Source organism: Marmota marmota, unplaced genomic scaffold (genome assembly GCF_001458135.2).
Source record: "Marmota marmota marmota unplaced genomic scaffold, marMar, whole genome shotgun sequence".
Classification (NCBI taxonomy): domain Eukaryota; kingdom Metazoa; phylum Chordata; class Mammalia; order Rodentia; family Sciuridae; genus Marmota; species Marmota marmota.
Window position 1 is genome coordinate 5,920,482 of NW_025999944.1, and position 16,198 is coordinate 5,936,679.

General features: G+C 40.0%; 1 protein-coding gene across 1 annotated transcript in view; it reads right to left on the reverse strand.

The window, feature by feature from the left end:
* Nucleotides 1-2,799: 2,799 nt before the first annotated feature.
* Nucleotides 2,800-16,198, reverse strand: part of Adam28 (ADAM metallopeptidase domain 28) — a 50,027-nt gene continuing 36,628 nt past the window's right edge. Inside the window, exons 17-22 of the mRNA XM_015499379.2 lie at nt 13,912-13,992; nt 11,075-11,153; nt 8,394-8,502; nt 7,457-7,535; nt 5,930-5,992; nt 2,800-3,414 (exon numbers count right to left, since the gene is read on the reverse strand). Of these exons, the coding sequence (XP_015354865.2) occupies nt 3,394-3,414; nt 5,930-5,992; nt 7,457-7,535; nt 8,394-8,502; nt 11,075-11,153; nt 13,912-13,992 (432 nt within the window). The 3' untranslated portion in view covers nt 2,800-3,393. The remainder of the gene's footprint in view (nt 3,415-5,929; nt 5,993-7,456; nt 7,536-8,393; nt 8,503-11,074; nt 11,154-13,911; nt 13,993-16,198) is intronic.

Consider the following 16,198-nt stretch of genomic DNA (forward strand, 5'->3'; position numbering starts at 1 on the left):
TAATTGGTGCTCCTAAAGATCAGAAAACACATGAAACAACAGAGAAAGAGAAAGAAAATTAAAAATTTTTGCAATGATGAGAGCCTTGTAAATATGATAATTTTTCCTAGATCATCTATCTGGAGTATTTGAATTATTTGGTCCTACTGCTTTGTATCAGTGGTTTGTTGCTACATAGTAAATTACCCCCCAACCATAGCAGTTTGAAAGAACACATATTTATTATTTCACAGTTTCTGAGGTGTGGAATAGGGGAAAAGTTTATCCCAGTCTTCTTCCCTAAGTTCCTAACAAGGCTGCAATCAAGACGCATCTAGGAAGGGATCAGCTTTGAGTTTAGTCATGGTTGTGGATGAATTCAGCTCCTCAAGGCTGCTGAACCGAGAAGCTCAGTTTCTCACTGTTGGCCCAAGGTCAGCCTCAGACCTTTGTCATATGGGAGTTGTTGTTAACAATGCGAATTCATATAAATAATAATAAAGACCTTTTCCATATCTCTGATGGCAACCAACTAAAATTTGCTTGTTTTTTTTTTCATGCATACTTCATCATTTTGTTCAAAGGTAAATGCATTCCCAAAACTCACCCAAAAAAGCAACAATTTGGTAAGGTGATAAACAGTGTAGAGAAACTTCAGGTGCCTCAATGTACCTGAATAAAAACATCATTTAACCTGTTCAGAAAATCAAATACAGATGGTAAAAATAGTCGGTGAGAATAGGTTTGGTGGAATACCTGAGCTGGTTCAATGTGAATTGAGTGGGATTTTCACAAAGTTAGTCAACTGCGGATCTCTGTCTGTGAATCTGCATCTGCTCTAAACTGTTTAAATCACTATCAGCTGTCATCAGCTCCCGAGGTAGCTTTGCCAAGCAAGCTTATGGTAAGGAATGGTTTTCCTGTCATCGTGCTGGGGTTGCCTACCTCCAAAAGGGACCTAGCAGGCCTCTGCACCAAGGACATGGTGGCATCATTTAGGAACATCCAGGAAAGTTCAGCCATCACTCCCTGTGATTTATTTCTAGCTTTGGCCCTAGTAGGTGGCTAGCTGAAAATTCATAGATTTCCATTTCATCAATTTTAAAAAATATAAAGTTAATCTGTGGCTGGGAACAGGTATTAAAACAAAGAACAAACAGAAAAGCGTCAAAGTTCAGAGGCTGCTCACAAGTAGATTGTGGCCTTATAGGAAATGGGGATTTAGTCTGGGATCAGGACAGGATATTCTGAAGTGTCAAACTGCAGATTCAGCTAGTTTTTTTGTCTTTTTGTTTGTTTATTTGTTTGTTTGTTTTCTTGTGTAAACACCCAGATGGAAAGAAAGTTTACACCAACCAGGGTTATTTTGTAGGTTGTGCACTTGCAGGGGATCAAACTTCACCATTCCTCCTCCTCCTCCTCCTCCTTCTCCTTAGCTATACAGGACAGTACATAGAGTGTATTTTGACCTATTATACATACATGGAGTACACCTTACTCTTATTAGGATCCCACTCTTGGGGTTGTACACGATGTGGAGTTTCATTGGTTCTGAATGTTTGGGCTTCACTGCTGAGGCCAGAGTGAAGTTATCCAGATCCCCATATGAGAAGAGCATATGGACTTCTCATATGCAAAGTTCCTCATGAAAAGAAAAGCCTGTAGCGGGCAGGGAGGTGATAGAAACGGATGAAACAGGCCAAGGGCAAGAGAAACAAGGGGAAGCAGTGGCGATGGAGAGGGCAGGCACCCTGGTGAAGCAGACGGCTACTCTATTAGTCAGGATGACTTGTCTTGCAGGTGAGAGAAAAACCCAACTGGAAATGCCTCCAGCAATAAAGAAAATTTATTGGAAATATAACCTGAAGTCCCAATAAAGTGTGGGGTGACTCCAGAAGTTATTAATCTGTGGCATCATTAATAAAACCAGATTTTCTTCTTTGAATCTTTCATTCTGTCTTCTTCAGCATATCATCCTTGCCTTCACAATCACAGGTCAGCTGCAGCAGTAGCAGATGCCACCATCCCAAAGAGAAAATGAGAACACAGTACCCAGAAATCCCCAACACACCTCCTCTATCAAAAAAGGAGAGTTGTATGCTCCTCTCTGGACTGACCACTGGTATGCAAAGTAAGATCATTATAATTGAGTTCAAGTGACAAGAACTTATCTGGGTGATAATTAGGATCACCTTATCTAAAAATGAGCAGTGCATAAAACTGGGGTTCTGAAAGCAAAGAAGAAGGGGGGGATATTAGGCATTCAACCAGCAACATTTGCCCCACCATCTGTCAACTAGGTTGTGGCGGTTAAGGGCCATGTGGTTCTAGTGTTCACAAACTGATTACTTTAGAAGCTTGGAATTTTGATGTTTATATAAGATCTCCCACTTTTTAAAAATGTAGGCAATAAATTCAAAACATTTAAAAACACTATGTGGTCAACATCTTTCAGTCCAAATAAAAGACATCTGTAGTCCAAACATGTCCTGCAGGTCACCAGTTTGCAACTGCTGGTGTATGCTACTGGTTTATTTAACTAAAACTTTCTCTATTTAGAAAGTAAAGTTCAATTTTACCATGTTAGTAACTGAATTAACCAAATATCAATCACAATTTTATTTTGATTGGGTAGGTTTTGCTCAACTTTAGAAAACCTCAAATGACTGTTGTATTCTGCAACTTGTATTTGGGATAAAAAATGGGAGTTCATAACCCACTTGAATCAAACGTATGGAAGATGATATGTCATGAGCTGTGTAATGTTTTGAACAACCAATAAAAAAATAAATAAATAAAAAAAAAAGAAAACCTCAAATGACACAGTTAATAAATATTTCAGAAAACAATGTAGGCAGGAGACACACCACATGGAAGAGACAACATTTACAGAATTTTCTTCTTAACTGAGGGTTTTGATTTGACAAGTTAAGTATTAAAACAATGAAGAAGTCACAATGCATTTAATAATAAATGTGCATTTTCCCCTTCCCTTCCAGTCCCCTGTGATTTTTATTTGTTTTCATTAGAAGGTACATTAATTACCATCACATGAGCAAATCAAAGTGTTCAAGGACACTCAAGCAATTAGTTAGCATGATAATAAAAAGAAGGGGTGCATAAGAAAAAAATCAACTAACTAGAGAGACTTAAAGTTTATACATATCTCTTTTCAATAATCTTCCTTTCCAAACTATGGACAAAAATTTTTAAATTGATACACATATTCTCAAGAGTCAGGCTTTCTTGAAAAATGTTACTGAATCTCTTCAAAGGTATAGCAGGAATCAGGAAACGTTAACCTCCTTAGTGTAAGGAGCACATAGTGAGAAAGTATGTGTTTTTCTCTGTTCTCCAGGTTTTCAAGACTTCCCATTTCATCCCAGGTCCATTAATTCTTGCTTAGTTGCTGCTTCAGACTTTTGGATTGGAGTCCTAAAAAAATAAAACTGTTAATTAACTTGTCCTACAAATGTAGATATTTTATGCGTATATGTAAATCGGAACTATTAAGAAGCTAGAACCAATTCTCTGATCTCTACTTCCTATTGGATAGGTTATTGGAAACATCAAGAGTGAAGAAGTGGAAACCTGAGAGGGAAGGAACACAAGAAGAGAAAAATACCATCCTGGGGTCCAAAGAGTCATCTGGACACTTATCATAATATGGAAAGGAGAGGTGACCAGGTGTGGGTCATTATTCTCTGGGAGATGGAGTCCATTCCCACTGTCCTTAGGGACTATTCCTGAGAAAGTGGGGAAATTGGAGGTCACCATAGCTTTCTAGCTCAGATACTTTCATCTTCTTCTTCTTGGTTAGTGGCCACACTCAGAGGCAAGATTTTCATGTTAATACCCACCAGACAATCAACAGGTACTGTTCTTGGTGAACTTCTTCTAAGAACACATGGTTGGAACTTTTCCCTTGTTAGTAAGGAATGATACATTATTATAATAATTAGACCATGGATCTCTTATGTTAGATGAAGACATTGCTTATCTTAAAAAACAGTAGCAGTTTCTTTGTGCTAAATTAGATGCAAAAATAATGGTAGGTCATTAGAAATGCAATGTTTTAATCCATCTTAACAGAATTATTTCCTTCATAAAAAATATTCTTTACCTCCTCTTCACTCATTAATTCTACCCAACGTCAGGGGCCAGTTCAGATTCCAACTACTCAGTCAATGGATCCTCCTCTCCCTTAAGCACTTTAAACCCATTCATTTTCTCCTCACTGTGTTCTCACATTCCTATCTGTTATGGTTTCCACCTGGCATGTCCCTAAAAAGCGCATGTGTTGGAAACATGGTCCCCAATGCAGAAAGATTTAGAGGTTGGGCTTTTAGGCAATAATTCGCTTAATAATTTGAGTGGACTACGGGGTGGTAATTGTAGGCAGATGGGTCTTGGTAGGAGGAGATGGGTCATTGGGGGTGTGCCCTTGAGGAGGATATCTAGTTCCTGGCTCCTTTTTCCTCCTCTGAGCTGTCCTATTGCCATGAGCTGAGCTGCCTCGTCCACCACGCCCTTCTGCCATGATGTTCTGCCTCATCTCAGGCGCAGAGCAATGGAGCCCGCTGAGCATGAGTCTTCTGAAACCGTGAGCCCAAATTAAAGTTTCCTTCCTCTAAGTCACTCTCATTAAGAATTTGAGTCACAGTGAGGAAAAGGTGACTAACACAGTCTCTCTCACTCTGGCACAAGTAATATGTGAAGAATTAGGTGCTTCATGTGTATGTGATCTGTCTCTCAGCTAGAAATATGAAATTTCTGGGGGAGAAAAGGAACTTAGATTCATACCTTTTCAAGTATCCCCCAAAGAGTACCAGGCATGACAGAATATGCTCAGAAACTGTTTTATGATTGAATGAATTCCATTTTTTAGTTCATGAACACTGACTTTTATTCCAATTCATGGTCTAATTTCATACTCTACTGTTAGGGTTTAGATATGCTGTCCCCCAAAAGCTCATGCACGAGACAATGCAAGACTTAGAGGAGAAATGATTGGGTTATAGCCTTATCCTAATCAGTGGATTAATCCCTGATGGGATTGACTGACAGCTAACTGGAGGCAGGTGGGGTGTGGCTGGAGGAGGTAGTTAATCGGGGGCGTGGCTATGGGGTATATATTTGTGTGTGGAGAGTGGAGTCTCTCTCTCTTTGCTTCTGATCACCATGTGAGCTGATTCCCTCTGTCACACACTCTGCCATGATGTTCAGCCTCACCCCAAGCCCTGAGGAATGGAGCCTGCTGTCCATGGATGGAGACCTCCGAAAAAGTGAGCCCTCAAATAAACTCTTCCTCCTACAATTGTGTGGTTGGGACTTTTAGTCATAGTGGAGAAAAAGCTGACTAAAACATCTACCTTCTACTACAAAAAAATAAAAAACAAACAAAAACAAAAACAAAACTCTAATAAGAATTATTCCAGGGCTGGGGATGTGGCTCAAGCGGTAGCACGCTCGCCTGGCATGCGTGCGGCCTGGGTTCGATCCTCAGCACCACATACAAACAAAGATGTTGTGTCCGCCAAAAACTAAAAAATAAATATTAAAAAAATTCTCCCTCTCTCTCTTTAAAAAAAGAAAAGAATTATTCCACCTACAAGTGATAGTAAGTACCATAAATGATAAAACTTTATGTTCTCTAGTATGAAAATATAGAAACGATTCTTTAAATTTTACCTCATACAACAGAAGTATATCACTTTTTCAATAATTACAATCGATATTAAAATCCAATGACATATGAATTTATAGATAATATATAGGCCTTGCTGTTTGAGATACCCCAGGACAAAGGTGGTAGGATGTGTTAGGTTACACTGCAAAGCACACGTCCCAGTAAAAAGCCCAAAGATTTAGACACTGTATTCCAAGTGAGCTCAAGAGATATTAAAAAACAAAAAAACAAAAAACACACCAGTGAACACCTAATACTTACAAGGAACGAAGAAGTTATAGAGGTAGGAATTGGTGGTGGTGGAAAATCAGGCTTTGTAATTAGCTAGAAAGAAGACAAAAGCAAAGTAATTTGAAGATAAGTTATTGAAAACAGTTGTGTTTAATGAAAAGGTTTAAATTATTTTCAGAAATGGAGAATTTATAACCTTACCCATGAGAATATTCTAAACCCATGAGTTGCTTTCATGTTGAGGCACACATATAATTCATGCATAGTCCAATGACAATGGAAGATGGTTACTATGGACTGAGTGTTTGAGTCTCTCCATAATTTCATTTGTCGAAGCCCTAATCCCCATGTGATGGTGCATGGAGGTGGGGTCTTTGGAAGGAACATAGGTTTTGAAGGAAGAGCTCTCAGGATAGGATTAATGCTCTTACAAGAAAAGACACAAAGAGACGATCTCTCTTTCCCAACCATGTGAGGAGACAGTAAGAAGGCAGCTGTCTACAAGCCAGGAAGTAAACTCTTGCCAGACACCAAATCTGTCAGCATCTCCATCTTGGACTTTCCATCCTTTACAACAATGACAAATAGATGCTATTTAAGCCACTCAGTTTATGCCATTTTTGTTATATCAACGCAAACTGACTAATAATGGTGCTTCATGAAGAAGATTGGTACTCTTCTTATAAGGCATTATCAATTTCTCAGCCCTGGGGTTCAGTTTTAATGGTTAAATTTAGGAATATAATGGAGAGGTGCACATTCTCGTACTTCACATTTTCAAAACGTTTTGCAGAAGAATTTATATATTATATTCCACAAGTTTCAACATTCTTCTGGATAATTACTTGGGCATAGTGGGTTGTGTTTTTCACTGGTATCTCCTCGAGGGTGGGCAGGGTAGTACAGAGAGGCTGCTAACTCACAAGAGAAGCAGAGGCACACTGCCTTCCACAGGCAGAGCAGAGACACACAGCTTCATCCAACTCATCCCAAAACAAACAATCATATTTTTAAATAAAACCAATGGTTTCCTAAGTAAGCTTCCAATAAGTCACCCACTCAAAGCCTGGTAGCTCAGAGCCAAACACTAAGGGACAAGACAGGAAATCCAAGTGGCTCAGTTGGGGCATTTATAGGAGTATATCCCCAGAAACATGATTACCAATGTTATTACCATTAACTAGCATCAACTAAAATCTCTAGACATGTAGAACATGACCAGGGTATTACATATTGCATATATTGCCATACAAAAATATGAAGCACTTTATCTATGGGGACATTTGCCCAAAGAACAAGGAATCAACCCAGAGTACAGAAGAGAAAGAAACAGAAGGAGACATTGGTTCTCATTGTTCATTACTCTCTTCATTCCATGAGCCCTAACCAAGTAGCCTCTGCATTTTAGGGATTCTTTTTCACATTAACAAAAGGCAAATTTGGGTAGATTTGAGAAAACACCGCAGGGCAAAAGTGTTAAGTATGTAGTCAGGATAGGAGAGTGCGAAAAAGTCACACACTGGGGCCTTGGCAAGCAGAGTGTCAACTGGAGTTCACCTCTTGGGGTTGAATGGCCTTCACCATCTGGGGCTTACTCTTCTGCATGTGTGGCCCGGTGTCAGTGGGGGATAGTGGCCTGAAAGCAAAGACACGTTGTATAAATTGACAGCACTTCCTTCGGCATGCCAGGGAAAGGATGGAAGACAGCCCACTGTGTCAGGCCTGCTTCTTGGCTGGGTTTTTCCTAGCTCCCCAGCATATTCTTGTATAGTTATCCTATAATTGAGAAACATCATTAACAATTTTGTTTTTCTTTTCCCACAGAGCCTATTAGTAATGGTGTTAAAACCAATTTTTTAAAATCTGAATCATCTCATTTCATTATCTTTATTCATTTAATATTTATTATTATGGATGAATAAATTAGCTTTTAAAAATGCTAAAAGGATTCTGTTGGATAAGAACCTTTGTAAAATCGTTTGTGAGACAGACAGATCTAGATAGAAATCAAGGCTCCGTTATTTACTCTGCAAGACTGTAAATCCCTTATCCTCTCTGAGCTGGTTTCCACATCAGTCACAACAACTCTTGCAGGATTGATAGGCATCACCTTCTCATCTATAAGATGGAAATAACAGTAACACTTCATGAAGCTCCTGTCAGGATTAAATGAGATAGTGGGTATACTAGGGCTTGGCACGATGTTTATCATATAGTTAGTGATGAATAATTGCTAGATGCAGTGCTCTTATAATAATAAATGCAGCAGCCTTTAATAATGAGAGTTACTACCATGCTTATTATTAATTATAAATACAGTAATTAATAGAAGAATAAAATACTTCTTGCTATAAAGGATTTCCCAGAAAAAGAATTACCCAAACTCTGGCCCAAGATGTATGTATATTATTGAATACGTGAAGAAAACCAAAACTAAATTTGGGAGCTTGGATCAGACTCCTACATTTAAGGCCCCAGCCGAGTAAAGGCTTACCTCTGAACTTTCTTCCCCTTTCTTCTGGCATTTTGGTGCCGGATTGCTATGGCAACCACCACAAATATGACTGCCACTGGGAACAGCACTCCAACCACAATGGAGAAATCTGCAACAGAGAGGACAGGCGGAATTGGCATCTACACACCGCTTGCTTCACTGTGTGCACAAATTTGTCTCCCCCTTCCCCAAATAAACCTGTGTTCCTTGGAAAATATCTCATAGCCAACATAAAGAAAGTGTACTTTGATCATGACTATTGCATTAATATGTATAAAGAGGAAATCAGTAAGAAACATTTAATATAAGAAAAGCATCATACCACTGAGAATTCTCTGAAGGGTGATTCTGAGATAACAGGTAAATGAAGGGCTGGCAATTAGAAAAAATGAAAAGTAGAGAGGATGTCAGAGCGAGAATGAAATGCTTTTGAACTTCACTTTGGAATGAAACCAGCAAATGAAAATGCAACCTGGAAATGATATTCTCGTCAGTAGCAAATAAGGAGCTGAGATATTAGTAAGAAAGCTGATGCAGACGACTGTTTTTCTGATATTTGTTGTATATTGGTCAGAAAATAAATTACTTGACCCCATGAACCAGGGAATGGTTTTAACCAATATTCCTGGGTCCTTGTGGTGTTTTCTCTTTTATAATGTCTGCTATCTCAAGTATTTATTTCTCTTTTAATAATCAGAAACCACAAGAGACCAGGAGGTACAAGTCTGAAGAGGAATGCAGAGAGATCCTGCTGTCATTATAGAGATCAGCAGACCTGTCACAAGATAATTTGATATAACTGGGTGCAATGGTGCACACCTGTCATCCCAGCTACTGTGGAGGCTGAGGCTGGAGGATGACAAGTTCCAGGCCAGCCTCAGCAACTTAGCAAGATTCTGTTTCAAAATATAAGTAATAAAAAGAACCAGGGATGTAGCACAGTGGTAGAGCACTCCTGGGTTCAGTCCCCAATATGAAAAAGAAAAAAAAAAGGGTTAGTTGTTGTATAAATGCAAGAAAAGTTCACAAGTGTGAGCACATAGGCAGGTGGAAGTAGATACCTCAGAAATAAAATTCTAGGTAAGACAATGATGTCAGTTCAAATCTCCCCATCTTCCCTTCCATAAAAATTACTTTTTAGTAAAGTAAAAAGAAAATAAAGTTTGTAGGCATTTGTGTTAGATACAATGTAGATACCTTAAGAATGGAAAGAATGTATTTAAACTAAAAATGGAATTGTAATTCTATTTTCAAGATAGCAACATATCAGAAGAACTAAAGAGGAAGTTGGCTTTACAAACATCCCTAATTTGAAGGCACATGGTCTGGAGGTAAAGTTGGGGCACAGACAGAGAGGAGTATAATAACAGGAACTGAGTGTTCAGTTTAAAATGGAAATAATTGAAGAGTATATCTAATCTCTTTAATTCTCGTAATGGCAGTCTAGAAAATTTGGATCAACCTTCCCACTAAAAAGAATTTTAAAAAGCCAAATAAAATACTTCCCTATGATGAAGGAAATATTGAAAAAAATTAATTGGAAAAAAAACCTGGAGAAATTGTAGAGATTAATGAGAGGGCAGGAATCCAGAGACAGACATGAAAATTATCCTGGACAGAGTTAGGAAATTCAGAAAGGAATGAAGATCAAATGAGACCCTTTGTGTGAATTGTGGACTTTGGTAATAATGATGTCAATGTCAGTTCATTGATTATAACAAACGTACCACTCTGGTTCTGCATGTCTCTAATGGAAATGACTGTGTATACCAGGAGGCAGGGGGTATAAGGGAACTCTGTTCTTTCTGTTCAATTTTGATGTGAACCTAAAGCTGCCCTAAAAATAAAATCTACTTTCAAAAGCAGATGAAGTAGAACTTTTTAGGATAATTACACTAAAAGAGTCTAAAAGAAAAGCATAACCTTCAAGTTAATAAAAAGAAAAAATGGAATGATTACAATACTCAATAAGTCTAGAAGACAGAAAAAAAAAACAAGACAAATAGAAACTCTATAATTACAGATTTATATCTAAATATATCAGTAATTACATTGAATTTAAACTAAATCAGTACTCCAGATACATTGAAAAAAGAAAAATTAAGACTAAAAAGAAAAAAACACAAAGCATGAGACTAAATCCTAAAGAAAGAGAGATATTTGCATGCATTTTTCTTTTTAATGAAAGAGACAGACATAAAGAGAATCCAGAAAGGATGAAAGTAAAAGTATGGAAAACTGATGTGCTATATACAAACACACAAAGAAACATAGTTTAGCTATATTAGTCTCTGAGAAATGTTACTTTAAAAGGCAAGAAGTGCAGCCAGAGATGCACTGAACCTATAAAAATAGCAGAAATCATGTTCTCTGAGAGTTTTATGAGGTCATTTTACCTATCCAACAAGTCACGGCCCCTAGGACAGAGGAGTCATCATAAAGCAAGAAAATTTGGTATGTTAAAACAAAATTTGAGATTTCTTGGTCTGAAGAGTAAAAATATAGTTAATGGAAAAAAATGATTTAAAAGTCATTAAAAAGGCTTTGAGGATTAGTATTATGGAGTCTATGACTATAGAAGAGGAACTCCAAGAGGAGAGAAAAGAGGCAACAAAGTCCTACATGATATAAAACCAAAGCTTGGAGGAGCAGAGCAGTTTCCCAGGCTGCAGGTCACCTACGGAAGACGGTGGAAGAGTCGTCGCAGTCCGGAGGCGCCCATCCTTCTTCACACTGACACTGCAGCTCGTGGTCACACACCTGGAGGGGCAAGGGCGCTGTGAGTCTCCCCACTAGACTGAGCGCACACTCCAAAGCCCCGTTCCTCCACCACAAGCCCACTCTGAAACACGGTCACTTGCTGGGAGCCATTAGCCAAGTAGGTATGACAATTTCCTTGCCAGCGTACCCCATGTTGCTGACATTTTGCAGTGACATTGAATGTAGTTGACCTTGCTCAAGGACCAGGGCGGATTAGGGTGTTCCTGGTTTAACATAATCGGGTTTAGGGCGTTCCCAGTTTAGGTTCCAGGTTTAAGGTTTAAGATTATTCCTGCTGGGAATAGGGCGTATCCTGCTGCCTGAGTTCCCCTTGAGTTCTCACGGGATTCAGACAGTATATTTTGGGAGACAGAAGCCCAGTGAAGGTAAATTTGGGAGAGAACGTGGATTTGGGCAGAGAGGTGGATTTGGGCAGAGAACGTGGATTTCCCCAGAACGTGATTGTAGACGGCTGGTGTGAGTTCGGGAATAAAGAGTTGCTGTTTGAATCTACAAGCTGTGTGGTGGCTCGTGATTGTGTGCCCAGCCAGACTGCGGCATTTGTGCCCAGCCAGACTGCGGCATTCATTAGCCCAATGTCTCCCTCTACGGCATCGTGGGCAAATACCCGGTATTCTATTCCTTTGATACCTACTTTTGTTAAACCCTCCTCCTATGGGGCAATTCCTTTTAAAATGTCCTGTTTGTTCACAATCATAGCATGTTTTTGACCTGGCATCTAAAGCCTGTTGTACTGCAGCTGCAAAGACTTGCCCTTGTTCATTAATATCTCTACATAATTTAATATATGTGTTTAAATCTTCATGTCTCCATGGTCTAATAACCTCTCTGCAGCAACGATTTGCTTGGTCATAAGCCAGTTGTTTTATTAATGGCATTGCTTGTTCTGTATCCCCAAAAATTTTGGCAGCCGTTTGAATTAGCCTATCTACAAAGTCAGCGTAAGGTTCATTAGCTCTCTGTATTACCTTAGATAGCTGACCTTGTAAATCTCCATGTCCTTGTAAAGTCTTCCATGCCCTAACTGCGTCTGCAGCAATTTGTGCATATATAGCAGGATCATATTCAATTTGTTGCCGTTGACCCTCATAAGGTCCTTTTCCTAACAACATATCTAGATTTCTTTGAGGGTAACCGGCTGCTGCATTTCGCCTAGCTGTCTCCGTGCAAAATTCCTCATTGGCAACCTTCCATAACAAATATTGTCCTCCATTTAGTACAGATTTACACATACTAGCCCAATCTGCTGGCGTCATGTCCAAGTTAGTAATGGACTCGACCATGCTTACCGTGAAGGGAGCTTGGGGGCCATAGGTTGTTACAGCCTCCTTTAACTGCTTCACTGTTTTAAAATCTAAAGCACGGTGAATTCGCTGCCCTCCTGCCTGTTCAAGTACAGGGCATGCTAATCTTTGAGGTCCTGTCTCAGGATCCCATTTATCAACTACGGGGTTTGAGGGCCACTCAGCTGTCTCCATCGGTGGGGCTGTTGGTTGAATTACGCCCTCTTGTGATAAAAGGGAGTTAGTAACAGCCTCCTGTTGTGGCCTTTTTCCTAACAACCCCATTTCCTTTAAATTTTCTTCCTCCGTCTGACTAGCTCGAGAGACCTTCTCTTTTGCTTGATCTAAAATGTCTTTCTCCATGGTCTGAACCTCTAACAATTTACTTAACATCTTTTCGGTTTGTTTTTTACTAATTTCTAATCTACTATAAAGATAACGCAACCCAATAAGATAACACAAAACAAAACCGAAACTGAATGAAACAAAAACGGAATAAAAAATCGTTGTATCAATTTTCTCTTCCTCAGGGCCGACAAACTTCAAACCTTTAGTCAACCATTTTTTCCAGTTTGCCTGAGAAATTTCTAGGGATAGGCAGCTTGAAACAAAAACAAGATAAATCAAAACAATAACACATTGTTTTTTGAATTGGTCACCCATTCTTTCGCTCTTCCTCAGGGGCAAGCAATTTCACTTACCTCCAAGCTTCAGAAGTTCCCCGTACGGGCCACCAAATGCCGCAGTCTGGCTGGGCACAAATGCCGCAGTCTGGCTGGGCACACAATCACGAGCCACCACACAGCTTGTAGATTCAAACAGCAACTCTTTATTCCCGAACTCACACCAGCCGTCTACAATCACGTTCTGGGGAAATCCACGTTCTCTGCCCAAATCCACCTCTCTGCCCAAATCCACGTTCTCTCCCAAATTTACCTTCACTGGGCTTCTGTCTCCCAAAATATACTGTCTGAATCCCGTGAGAACTCAAGGGGAACTCAGGCAGCAGGATACGCCCTATTCCCAGCAGGAATAATCTTAAACCTTAAACCTGGAACCTAAACTGGGAACGCCCTAAACCCGATTATGTTAAACCAGGAACACCCTAATCCGCCCTGGTCCTTGAGCAAGGTCAACTACATTCAATGTCACTGCAAAATGTCAGCAACATGGGGTACGCTGGCAAGGAAATTGTCATACCTACTTGGCTAATGGCTCCCAGCAGTCACTCCTCCCCTCTGCCGTCCTTCACCTGCCCAGGTAAGGTCTGAGTGCCTCGTAGGCATTTCAGTAAATGTCCTCAGAAGAGAAGTCTCAGAGTCAGAGCTGCCGAAGGGTTGGCCACACTCAACCGTGACCCTTGAACCCCGAAAGCATTCCTTCTGCTTCACAGCAACTGACTTAAAATCACCTATGACTCTGCAGGCTCGGGAACACTCATTTTCACACCTTACCGCATGTCCTTTGCACTTGGAGGAGCAATTGGTCGACTTGTAGGTCCTCTCCATGTCCACACACTCTGCATTCATGCACACCTGAAAGGGACGTGAAAATGTGATCCTGGTGGCTTCATCTTTGCCAGTGGCTGACTGTGTGGAATCTGGTCTTCTGTTAGTCACTATTATTGTTATCCAACTTGCCTTCCTACTAAGGAAATTACAGTATTTTTCTGAAAGATGAAGAAGGCACCTGAAAATTTTTATGATAAAACATGTGGGAAGCCCCCTTCATCGATAAATTCCTTCCTTTGCTTAATTCCTATGGATCTTTCCCTCGATCTACAGCTTCAGTCCCACACGTAAGATGAAGAGCACTGAACTAAGCCCTTCACATAATACAAGTACCCATTTCAAATAAAATTATTTTGGAAAATACATGCTGATATCCCAATACATGCCATATTATAACAATGATCATTTATGTAGAAAAAATATTTTTCTTGTTTCTCTCTGAATTATTATCAGAGTTGCTGTCATTCATTGAGCACCTACCAGTGTTGGAACACTAAAATTCATGAAGTTTGAAAACCTAGTCCCAAGTACCTAATAGGCACTTGTGAAATGCGTTTGGAGGACGTAATGCAGGATTAGGCAAGTGAAGTGCATAAGCCTTCTTCTGAACACTGTGCGCCTTGGAACACTAGGAGATGCTGCAGGAACAGACTTTGGAACCCGTTTTCCCTAGAGCAGCTCTGCTCTCATTTATTTTGCACCTCTGGGCTTCCTCATTGATTCCATTCGACTAAATCATTCTACTGTGAAAACCAAGTGGGAAGATTTCAACATAAAACATCTAAATATGTTGAAGCCGCTTTTCTTACTTTGATTATTTAACATGCACATAGCAGATGCAGGTGTTTGCTGCAGACATCCAACTTTATTAATATGTAGGGTCCACATGTGCTTCCTGGGGAGACTGAGGCCTTCCCTACTTCAAAGGATGAATTTAGGTGAACACAAGTCAACCATGGTCATTCCTTGTCCCTTGTCAAGTATTAGTTTAAGAATGGGTAATAAAATTATGGGCGAGAAATGATGATGCCAAGTCTGCCAGAAATGTGCCTCTAAGAAAAATTTCTTCACTCCTAAGAAAAGCCACCCAAGGAAAACCTTGTGTTTTCTGCTCCGCACTCCAGCCTGGAGAGTGGGCAGTGCTCCTGGACCATGCAGGCCAGCGTTCTGGAGACAGCAGGGGGCAAGGAGAAAAGGAACTAGCTCCTTGATGGTGCCAGGGTACCACCAAATCAACCATGTGGTGTTCTGGACCTAGCGTTGCTTGAATTAATCAACATCCTGACTGTTGAAGTCCATTTTAACCTGAAGCAGCCTGATATAGTGTGGGAACTGATGCTAAGGTGCGACAGGAGCCATAAGACAAGCAATGTTGTAAAGTCAAAACCCAATCATCTGTCTTTGATCATGATTGAGGGGAGAGATTTTGTAACAGAGAAGAAAAAAGGAAAGTGGTGTGATGGGTAGAAGTCATGTTACACAGCCAAGTCCAGAGAGAGAAGCACAGGCCTTTGAAGTGACATCCGTTCTGTAAGAAGGTGAGAAAGCTGAGAGTGTGTGATGAGGTTGACAGGCACTGTCTAAAGTGGCCCTGGCATGCCTTTGTCAAGGGAGAAGGTAAAGATACACAATCCTCCTCTTTCCTCTGCAGATGCCGGTTTGAAAGGGAAAATGGAGATGGCCTTGTTTGCCTGTGCCCTTCCTTTAGTTAAGCTAACCCCATATGATTGATAAAGTTTACCTAAACAGTGATCTACTTTTAAAGACTCCCAACCACTTTATATCTCAGGAACAGTGACTATACAAGAAGTTAAGGATCGGACACTAATGGTAAGATGATCTTAAAGGCAGAGAACCCAGGGATACCTAACTTCTGCCTCAGTCTACACGTCCCTCCTCCCTTAAGGCCAAGCACTGCAACTCATCCAGGCTACTGTGAGATGTCTTAAGGCCTTTAAAAGCTTCTAGAAAACCTAAAGGAACCAGCATCTGAAATCTGGAAGATCCAATTAAAGACTGCCTGCTTCACGTGGGAATTCTTGCCCTTGATGATGGCGTGTATTTTAAGAAACGTACTGGGAAGGAAGATCAGATGCTGAGGACCTCTTAAGAATCTAGAACTAACATTTCATTTCAAATCTGCAGAATTTAAGTCTTTCTAAATTTATATGTTTGGCTCCAAGACTCATGGGCCATGCCAATTCCATATGCTTTTTTTATATTTTTGTAT